Genomic DNA, 11,890 nt, shown 5'->3' on the forward strand with positions numbered 1-11,890 from the left:
TCCCGAAAAGATCTGAAACTGTCTCAAAATGTTCCACAACACCGTAATGTCCTTTTCTGGTTTTATCAGGTATAAAATAATATAATCTGAAAAAGAGACAGCTTTTCTTGACTACCATACCAATTATATCCTTGAATTTCTGAGTCCATTATTTTCTTTGCCAATGGTTCTAAATATAATGCAAATAACAAAGGGGAAAGGTGCCTGGTTCCTCTGCTCAAGCAAAAATTATCAGAAAGGAACCCCTCCACTATAATTTTCATCTCTGATCCCTCATATATCCTTGTAATCAACCCTATAATTTTATCAGGGAATGCAAATGCTTCCATTACCCTGCTCATAAAGTCCCAGCTTACTCTGACAAATGCTTGATCTGCATCAGGATCCACCAACAATAGTGGTATTTTCTTACATTTTGCTTCCCTCTGGATCACCAATGTTCTGTTAATATTGAATGTTTGCTTCCCCTCCACAAAACCACATTAATCCATATCCGGCATCAAGTTTACCATTCTTTTAGCCATTGTAGACATAAACACTTTATAATCATGGTTTCATGTTGAAATGGGCCTGTATGAAGCTGGATTTCATGTATCTTTATCCTCTTTAGGTATTACAGCTACCATTGCTTTCTTCTAGGATGTTGGTATGCTTTCTGGGAACATTATCTCCAAACCATTTCATATTATCAGTTTGTCTCCTGGAGACAGGAGGACCAGACACAGAATTGCTACTAAGCATACATTTATTTGTTAGAAAAAAGCCTTATAATATTCATTATTATTTTTCATTTATTTATTTGTCATTTGTTTACCGGGGTGGTCTGACTGGGTCTAGAAAACCCATTTTTATCAGTGGCCCGGGCAGAAAAGCTCCACATACCGTATAATACAAATACAGTAAAATCCAATGCAATACAAATCATATTAGAAATACTATACAGAAATAAGTTGAAAGAAGAAACTATGTTACAAAATGTTACAATATATACTACATATCTAGATGATTCTATAGAGTTAAAACATTATAGATAATAAAAGTCACTCTCATCATACATGATGTAGTATCCAAAAAATAGTATGTAGATAGTGCAGTGTGTGACACTGACTGCTGTAGTACATGAAACAATAGAATGTTAATTTCAGTTAGGAAAATAATAGAAAGTTAGAGATGCAGAAAGATAGTAAGAGAGTTAGAAAGAATAGAAGCAATACAGCCTGAGCAGTAGCTTAAGGATATGGTATAGAAACAGAGAAGGAGTTAGAAGAGCCTTAGGATCTTACAGACCGTGAAGGATTGAAATGTAACAGAAGAGGAGGATGACACTAGTGTGGAAGAAGAGGCAGAGCTGAGCATCAGGCAGGCTTTTCTGTTAAAACTTGTTACTAGATCAAACTAAGGGCCTTAATCCAGTCACTCCCCTATGCAAGAATGAGAAAAAGCACACTGTTTTTGTCTCTTGCCATGCTCTTTTAACCAGACTTTTATTCTTCTTCTTCTTTTATTTTTTTTACATGTCTACATTTCTTAAAACTGAACAAGGAGAAAGAGAGAAGAAGGGAGAAAGGAAAAAAAAAAAAAACAGGAGCACCTGTGTTACATTAGTATCCTCATTACACTTAAAAATAACTGAGAAAACTTTCCTTTATAGCATGCAAAGAAAATGATGCACTATAAAAATACTACCATTAAGGAAAAAATTGTTTTACTTCCAGTTAACTTAGCCCTTCCTCTTCCCATCTCCTAAGTATTTTTCTGAACATTAATGACATGAAGTTGGGCATATGCTTTAGAGTCCCCTGCAAGTTTAACAAAGTCTAAAAAAGTCCAATAGTTCCAGATTTTCTGGTTCTATCATGTCTTACAAATATTATTATAACTTTGTAATCCCACATTTACCAAGTTACTGGTTTTATTCCTATTCATCTCCATCTCCGAAATCCTCTGTCTCTGCTTCATTTCTAATGTACCATTGATTCTTCTAGTCGACTCTTGTGCTTCTTTCCTTCTCTCAAGCATTTTCAATTGAAACATTGGAAAAGGTTTCACTGGCACAGTCTCTTTGTCGTCTTTATTGCCAGAAGAACAAGAAGCAGAATCTATTTTTGTTTCACAGCTCACTTTTTGTTGGACAAACTTTTGTATTTCCTCCTTAGCATGTGCTTCATCAAAAAATGATTTTGTCCCCCTTGGGTATAGCAGATTCATTCTCATGCCTGCTTCTCGACATTCCCTGAATAGTCTTCTGCCTGGTGTACAATGAGTAATCATTCTCCACAGACACCCTGCTGTCTTCAACTTTTAGTACTTTGTCCTTCTACCACAGTTGTGTCAGAATTAACTTCTGCTGGTAGGATTGCATCTTTACTATTATAGGTCTAGGTTGCTTTCTCATAGCCAGGTTTGGAGCTTAGACATGATGTGCCCTTTCAGTTAACAGCTCCTACTGTGTGATACCAGTCCAGTTGCTTATTTGTGCTTTCATAAAATGAATAATGTCTGCTTCTTCCAGCTTCTCTGGTACAGCAGAAAATCTCAAGCTTTCCCGACATTTTCTAATCTCTAATTCTATGATTTTTTGAAACATCTGTTCTTGAACAGTCTTATATTCAGCCAGCCTTTTCCTCATTTTGACCTATGATTTTTGCAGTTTTATTGCCTCATCTGAATATCTGTTTAAAGCTTCTTCCATTTTTTCCAGCCTTTTATTATTTGAGATATAGTCCAGCAGTGTTTCATTTATTTTAGCCAGGTCTATGTGCAGTTGTCATATATTCCTCTAGGTTATTGGAAGTCATGTCTGGAGCTTGTACTGCTTTCTGCTGAACATCTGCAGTACTTTTCCCAGTCACTGTTTTTTCCATCACCTTTTGTATCTGATTTTCTTTCAGGTTCTGTATTTCTTTCCTGACATCCAGGGAGTACACTTATTAGCCAGTTACTGAAATTTACCCAGAAATATAAATCCACTGGCCTTCTCTGCTGAGTTATTGTTTTCATACTGGGAGAGCTAGAATTAAGCTATTAGTCAATATGCGGTCATCTTGGAAGTCCCTTAGCTTTGTGTTTATATTGGTATTTCAATGCATGCATCCTACAAATAAGAAAATGCAATAAGTACAAGAAATATTTAAATTAAAATTAAAATTTAATTGAGAATGTGACCTTAACAATGGCAATAAATAGCTAAATTAACAATGTTAATTTATTTCTGCAACACATATATATTTAGTGTAAATTTAAATGAGACAGCAAGGTAAGCTGCCATTGAAAGAAATCCACATGATAAGGGACTTAAAAAAAAAAAGAAAAAGGGCAAAAAGGTGAAGACAGTCTGAATGCAAGGCTAAAGCCAGTTCTTCCTAGACATGGGATCCTGACCATATAGTTCAAGCTGCAATTAGATACTGTATGAGTATCACATTCCAGATCCAGGTGGATACCTTGAGTATCACGTTCCAAATCCAGGTAGATTCCTTAAGAGTATCACTCATCATTTGATTCTCCTCAGGACTAACAACTAGGGCAATTCCTGCAGAACTTTGAGACATGTCAGCCAGTAACTTCGTTCTGAGAAAGTTAGAGCTGATGGAGATCACACCATCAATATTAAGGTATAGAGCACAGTAATTAATAAGTCTTAAAGAAATCAATGCATGTTCAACAGCTGTACTACCAATTTCCACAATTAAGGTACTTAAAGGGGATAAATGTTGAAGATGATTAGTCACGAAGGATTTCATAAAGGTCTCTGAATCTACCATTTAAGAGTGGTATTCTGAACTGCACTACTTGTTTTTTATTATTGTTGTTTTTTATTATTATTGATTGTTTTAGCTTGTTTTTGGTTAATCTGTATATCCTTAATGTCCAGTATATTAAACTACTACAGTTTTTCTTGTTATTAAGAAATTAACACAGCTAATTAATTGAACTTGCAGATTTTGAATTAAAATGAAACATAATGTATGCTGAGCTTTTGCCTTTCTGATTTAGTATTAATTGAACATATGTTTGAAGAGAATGACTAAGAATAATATATGAATCATCGTTTCAAATGCAGAAATACAGAAATGCCATAATTATATTGGATTTCCCACAATGAACAAACAAAATAGCCTTAAACTGCGCTTGCCCTCTGGAAAAATAAAAATGTTTGTGATAGTCACATTCTTGTTTAACTCTAATTATTGCACATTAATTTCAATTTCTTTGTTGCTGATCCATATTTTAATGGGCATAGATTCTAGCTTTAAATCTAATTTTGTAATTGCCTGGACAATAAGACATTGGTATGGCCAATATTAGTATTATTAGCAGTATTATTATTGTTGTTGTGTCTTTCGGCTTATCCCGGTTAGGGGTTGCCACAGCGGAACTCCGGTCCGCTAATGTTTGGTAGTGGATTTTTACATGCCGAGTTACCAGCCTGGATGCACAACCTTCAATGAAGGCATGCCCATTCACGCATGCCTGCACACAGAAGACGCTCTAGCTGAAAATCGAACGGGACAACGTCTTGCTGTGAGGCGACAACGCTACCGCATTAGCAGTGTTATTATTAAAAACCCTAAATAAATCAGTACAGACTTGCACCAATACACTTTTCTGAATTTCACTGGTTATTAATGACAGATGCATACCTGATCCCATGTCATACTCACCTGGAGATCTTTAATCATGATGCTGTAAGGGATGTCATTAGATTCTAGGAATACCTTTACATTCTGTAGACTCTGAAAAGGAACATGGATATCTACAGGACGTTCAGTGCTGCTGGGATGTAGCCAGTAATCCAGCTAGAGACAGAAAAATAAAATATGTATGTTAGAGGTAAATTATATAATAACATAAATCTTACAACAAGTAATATATCACTGAGCTTCAAATGAGTTCTTTTTTGATAATGCTTTACTTGTGAAGACTAAATGATTTAAACATTAATATATATAGCAGTACAATCTCACTTGGACTTCTAATTTTATTAGTTTTTTTTCTTATACTTAGATTTTCAAACTAGATAAGCAAGGGCTGATGAATCTTTATGATCTGTATTGCACATTTGTGAAGAGTGGTGTGAAGTAGTCGCTGACCATGCCTCTCACACTCCAGTGCAAGAAATGGATACTTTTCAGTCCATTTTTGTTGTGATGACTATTGCAGTCTTTAGAAAATGCAAATGTTTTCCTCTTTTCCACTGCAGAAACACTACCTAAAGCTGTGCAATGTAATATGCAGTCATGCATGTACATGTGAACAAGTGTAAAATAATTTTCACACACGTGCGCACATACACACACACACACACGCACAAAAAATAGATTGAAACATTTTTAACTTTCACACATATTCATTTATAAAGAGGGGGATCCCCCTGTTATACCATTTATGTGGGCTACATCCTGTACCACAATCATTAGTGATATTATATGAGATCACTGCTGGTATGACAGAAATAGCATGGAAACTCTCAAGTTTGCTCCCAATTAAAATGTCTGTACTTGAAATGTCCAGTGCCGACAATACAGTAAAAAAAAATCAAACTGCATAAACCCTCCTACCCACCAGGCAAACATCTTCTGTCCTTCTCTCTAGCTCGCCTCTGGAATTCACTTCGACCTCTCATCCGTACCACTAGCAGCCTCTCTTCCTTCAAAACTTTACTTCACTCCCACCTAGCATCCCACTGGGAATGCTCCTGTTCCCATCCTACATAATGTCCCCCAACTTAAGCTATACTCCAAGAGCTAATACATCGATAAATGTCATTCTGCTGCTCTTAACCCTGATAAGCAACTGATGAAATTAACAAACTTTGTATATAACTTTGTATTTTTTAAAGATTTCTTTGTGTTTGCATTTTACTAATGCCATTTGCCTGTATTGCTGTACTTTCTATTGTTATAACTTGCTTCTTTTAAGTAATTTTTTTTTTTCTGGAGCTTTTCTCCCCAGGACTCCATTGAAAATGGGCTCCTTGTGGCCCAATGGACCATCCTGCCAAACAAACTGCAAATAAATAAATAATAAATAAATAAAAGACTGAAAGCACACAACAGAGAATCTTGAAAATCACTCTTTTCCTCAAAACTTCTTTTTGCAGTGGAAACTTATATATACCAGCTCTGAGATCACCATACCTCAGAGAAAAGGGAATAATCTAAGAAATGGCATCTTAGCATATGTAAGTTCATTTTTTCTGCCATTCACTTTCTGCATTTCAGGACTCGATTTAGAAGGTCCCGACATTTCAAATGTTTGCACTCAATTCCCTTCTGATGTACTGTGTTATTTCACTGTCTGTTTGTCTGTCTGTACTTTACTGTCTGTCATTGTGCAGGTCTCACAAATATGTCACTTAGTGTAACAAAACTTGAATTACTATCCTCAGTATTGGCGCAATTGAACTAGTATATGTTTCACATTGCTGTACTGAAACTTGTACACTAAGAACAGACATCAGATATCTGGTTTTAAGGTGTTTCCTATATAATAAGTAGTAAAACGTGACTTCATAAACTCTTTCTTATAAACTGCATCTGTGTTTGAAGACACTAACACTTTTAATCCTATATTAGTTTTATTCATGTATTAGCAGTTTGTAGCTAAGTTCACTTCAAATGATATTTTGCTAACGTGGCATGGAGCCTATACCCATTATCTGATCTGGGTAAATCCTAGTGTGACTCTGTATTACTTATTGCTTACTCAGAAGAGCACGTATTATCTTTTCTGCTTCATTCCCAAATTACGTTAACAGTGGTATGGTTTTAGCGCTGGTATGGTGATTTGAAAACTAGAATAAATGTGTTAATGAACTGTGAGAGTTAAGAAGTGAGATCATATAATTAACGAATAGTCCTCCACCCTGTTCTAATGATGTTCAGCATGCGCATTATTTGCAATCTGTATGAACAGCAATGTTTAGAGCTATTAACCACACTTCCCAGCATGCATTACTTCAACAGCACATTCACTTTTTTGATGTGGGTGTAGCCGTGGCAGGAACATCTTATTGGGGGCTCAAATCATTAAAAGGTTCTCTTTGTTACAGAGATAATATATAATTGTATTCTTATGTATAGGAAATGGTGCCATAAATCTGTCACAAATTATGATGAAAAAAAGCTCCATGAGAATAAGTTTTGTGTACCTGTAACTCCTGTTGCTCTTCCAGTTCCTGGAGTTGAACCAGTTGCTTCTGACTGATCGGAGTGATTCGTAAAACCTGATCACTAGGGTAAAGCAAAACAGCAGAACATAAATCATAAATGGATGCAATATCCTTGGAAAAAGAGTGAGCAGATTAAAGCAGTAACAATATGACAAAACAGATACAGTTCTTAAAATTGTGTCATGCTTTTGTAGTAAAACAATTCTTTCAAGTACCTCCTTTGCAAATCTAATGTACAAGGCATTTCAGTCAAATATTTATTACTCATTGTCAGTATTCTTCCTGCATCTTTTACAAGTCTAACACTGTGTTATTCACTCTTGCTCTATTGTGGGAATACTTGTTTTATACACCTACCTGCTCTGCCTAAAATGTTATGAGGAGTTCCAAGGCTAGAACTTCAACCTGTCTTTTAGAAAAGTAGAACCTGTTACCCATAGAAACAAGAATGTACTTTACAGTTACTACTAGTTGTTGTTGTGTCTTTCGGCTTATCCCGGTTAGGGATCGCCACAGCGGAACTCCGGTCCACTAATGTTTGGTAGTGGATTTTTACGTGCCGAGTTACCAGCCCTGACGCACAACCTTTTAATGAAGGTACACCCATTCATGCATGTCTCCACGCAGAAGATGCTCTAGCTGAGAATCGAACCAGACAGCGTCTTACTGTGAGGTGACAACGCTACCGTAGCACCACCACCTCGGGTTACAGTTACTACTAGTAATATCAATAATGCTTATATACTGATCACATCCTCTCTATGTTCTACACCATTTTTTCTGCTTTTGCAACATAGAACTTATTTTCCTGGGCAGCATATTTCCATATGTTTTAAAGCATTTTTTTTATTTATGGTTTTTAATATACTTATGTATTAACCCATTAGACCTGAGAGGTGACACAGGATGCTTCCTGATTAAGTCACTTGCATAGTCACAGAGTATGTAATTGGACAAGATGGGAGATGAGGCTAACAGCAACTCAGAGCATTAATCCATTGCACAGTATTGCTTTGTTATAGTGATTTTTAATTCATACTGTACTGTAATCTTGCGGATGGTGCAGCCTGTAGTAATGAGCAGGGCAGAATGTCCACACCTGCATTATGCAATTGTTCTGCACAGTGTTGCAGCTGCTGTGTTGAGGGTTGAATTACAACTTCCTTTAGCAAACAATTATGTGTTATCAACAGTCACATAAATGGCAAAAAAGGGCATGGCCTCTTGCTGAAGGTGTACCATTATTACGCTGTGAAGTTACAGTGTGTATGGCAGTTGCTTTTCTTGAAAGTACATGCCACAGCTGTACCATTTTCTGTTTCTGTGAGTTATAGAAGCACACTGTTTGTATAGGTCAGAAACCCTCATAATCAAATTTATGCTCAGGGCTGTAGCCCAGCTCTAGCTGCCTTCATTCTTCTCACCATTCGCATGAAACAGACAACATGATAACCTCTAAAAGCTAAAGGCATAAAAAGCACTATAAAAATGCATGTCAGTCAGCTACACGTGACAATCAACAAGGTACAGGGGGAGAAAGGTCTGCACTTTGCTAACTATGTTGACTGAGTAAAGTACAATGCTAGCAATATACATGGAAACACAAAACATTAAAATAACGGTTGTAAAATATTCTCAGAGGTCATGTCACGATTCTAGGTATTGAACCCATGGTGGCAATGTGGCACATCCCTATGCCATGTGCCACACTGCATCCAAATATTTTGAATAACTGCAATTAACAGCAGCCTGGTCATGCCTTATTTGAACTTTAACACTATGATACACTCCTTCAATGGTTTGGATTCAGCTATATTATGATCATTTGCTGCATATTCATTCAAGCTACAATAATTTGAACTATTGCCTACAAAAACAAATATTTGAATATTTGTATTTTGGATTAATGTATAAGCAAGCAAACAAATCTGTGAGGGATTTTTAATATTATAAAAATAGTTATAACTTTACCAAATTAGACTATAATCGGATGTTGTGAGGTTATTTGTCACAATGTTAATGGATGGAAAACTGAAACCTACTTTGGACTTCTTTTATTCTACTTTCATAAGGAAATATTTTGGGGAAATTCAAACTGCTAAGAAATGACCTGTGTTAGGCATACAAGGCATCCTCTGACTCAATACTGATGGATTTACTGCACATCAGCAAGTCAAATGGCATCAGAAATACTCGCTCTAGGGACCCAAACCTCTTCTTCAACATCAACAGAAAAGTTCGGAGTGGACAGTTATACCTCACAGAGGATATCACTGCTCTGGAAAACAGGCTCCCCAGTCGCATAAAACAAAGTTCATCCTTGTCTATATTCAAGTGCAACTTGGATCTAGGGAGAGGTAATAGAAAATTAACTCCAGGACTGCCCCTTGTACTACTAATGGATAGAGGCGGCTCCCAAATGATTTATCCCATGCATGAGTTCCCCTCAAATTGCCTATGATATGGTCAGAGTAATTCTCACTAGGGGTAATATATAATTATCAGACATGGGATGGGTAAGGTCAATCTAACACTAATCAGTATAAATTAATTTAAGTATCAAAATGAAAATTGCTTAGACTTAAAATGGCCTGTACATGCATATAGAGAAGTGCTTACCTATGAATCTCTAAGAGGAGAAAGTGCAGGTTCAGACACCCAGTGTGGGCTAGAAGGAGGGGGGAAGAAAGATGATAGGACAAGTAATAAACCAAGAGAGTTAGGCGATCAGTTGGATGGAGAAAGGGGAGACAACGGGATGAGGAAAACAAAAGTGGGTTTACAAGAAGGCAGTGTTGGGAAACAAGGTATGAAAGCTAAGGTGAGGAAGTAAAATATTAATGACGATAATATAAACTGAATTATTCTAAAATTACTGGGTACACCACGTTGTACTGCATATGTATGCAGGTAAGATGATGAGCTTACTTAAAAAATAATAACAACATGCTAGTATATAAACTGTGTGAAGTGTAACACTTTGAAAAAATTGTTACATTATATGTAACCTGCATAAACAAATCTCATACTGAATTAAGAAAGTTGCACAATGCTGAAGTAGATGATGTAAGTGAACATTCAAAGAAAAGACCATAGATAACCCAAGGCAGTAAGCATAAATGAATAGCTCTGTATTTTCCAAACCATAATGTTGCAGTGTGATAACATTATAATGCAACCTTTATGATGTCTGACAGAGTAAAATAGAGTTGCTATGCTTTGCACTGTGAATGATTTTTTTTTGTCTTGTAGTTTTGTAATTTAAATTTTAATATCTGGATTTTCTAGGCTTTCACTTTAAAAGGCCTCAGTGATGTAGCACATTATGCATGTCACAATTCTATTTCAGGACACACAGCTACATTGTTTGTCTCCACATTCCTTAAGGGAACATCTTGTTCTACCTGTTACACCTCAGTTATAATCCCTCTACTTTAACCTTGGGCAAAGCAAGGGATAAGAGTATTAACTGGACACATTACATCCTCATGCCTGAATGCTCTAGGTCATCCTGCCAAGACACAACTACAAAAATCTTCTAAGACTTTTTCTGCTCTTTGATGGGTCTGTAAAGGTTCATAGTAGTCATGCTGTGTGTTACCACAAACAAACAATATGAGAAAATGAGCATTAGTACCACAAGAAGTAACAAGAGTGGGCACATTTGTCAAGTCTGTATGTCACCTCTGGTATGTTAACAACCAAATCTTTCCAGTAAGGTGCCCCTTTATGTGATATACCTATGAAATGTTTACAGGCTTCATTCATGTCATCCCCATGTGGGTTTGATTCCACCCATTTCCAGTTGAAAAATGTGTGACTGATTAAATCACTTAACATAGCAAAAATCCCTGGGGCACCTCAGAAAAGGTACATGTACCTAATTGGGTTTTAATGATTTAAAATCAGTAAATAGATAATCATGAACAAATCCTGTGATGCTGCTGTTGTTTTACTAATTCTGTGTTACAAAAATAGACACATTAGACCTTACAAAATAGGATACAAAAGTTTAAAAAGTTCAATCAGTCAAATACCTCTTTAAAATTAGACTTACCCAATAAAAACTTTCTGGCTGAAAACAGCCACTAGCAAGGCACTGAGGACCAGCAGAGACCTCATTTTCAACACAAATGGGCACTTGAAACATGAAGGGATTTTTCCTCCCTATATAGCATGCCTTATCTCCATCAGCACACAACAGCAACCTTGTACTTTGTGCAAAATGACCTAATTTGTCACCTGTGTGATTGCTTCACAAGCTTTTTTTGCTACTCCTACTGCTATGTTTCCCACACTATCTAACTTTTTATGAAACTGTCTTCTCATTATTGAAGGGAATGAAACAGCTGCTTATATAGCAGACTTTATATATAAAATAAGAAAATATTTTGAGACTTTTTACAAAGAAAAGACTGTTAAAGGGATATATATATATATATATATATATATATATATATATATATATATATATATATATATATATATATATATAGTGTCTCTTGTCACGTTGGCATTCACTGGCATATCTATAATGGAATGACACATCAGTGTAAAATAGCTTATAATTAAAATGAGACTTTTAGGCTGTCAATATTGCTTCTTAAGGAAGTTTGTTCACTATTGTCCCTTTCTTATGAATCATACTGTAACCCCATGTTCTGATGCAGAAAGTGACACTTTTGGAAGCTTCAGAGATTTTGCCCTAAAGATACA

The 11,890-nt window shown here is 36.0% G+C and overlaps 1 protein-coding gene across 2 annotated transcripts in view; it reads right to left on the bottom strand.

Moving 5' to 3' along the window:
- LOC122814877 (carboxypeptidase A1-like) overlaps positions 1-11,296 on the bottom strand; it is a 69,833-nt gene extending 58,537 nt beyond the window's left edge. Inside the window, exons 1-3 of one of the 2 annotated variants that reach the window (XM_044087151.1) lie at positions 11,232-11,296; positions 7,154-7,235; positions 4,665-4,799 (exon numbers count right to left, since the gene is read on the bottom strand). In XM_044087151.1, the coding sequence (XP_043943086.1) occupies positions 4,665-4,799; positions 7,154-7,235; positions 11,232-11,296 (282 nt within the window). Of the gene's footprint in view, positions 1-4,660; positions 4,800-7,153; positions 7,236-11,231 lie in introns of both variants that reach the window. The other variant, XM_044087150.1, reaches the window with a different exon arrangement.
- Positions 11,297-11,890: the final 594 nt, after the last annotated feature.

Source organism: Protopterus annectens, chromosome 11.part0, assembly GCF_019279795.1.
Source record: "Protopterus annectens isolate FY-2018-M chromosome 11.part0, PAN1.0, whole genome shotgun sequence".
NCBI lineage: Eukaryota > Metazoa > Chordata > Ceratodontiformes > Protopteridae > Protopterus > Protopterus annectens.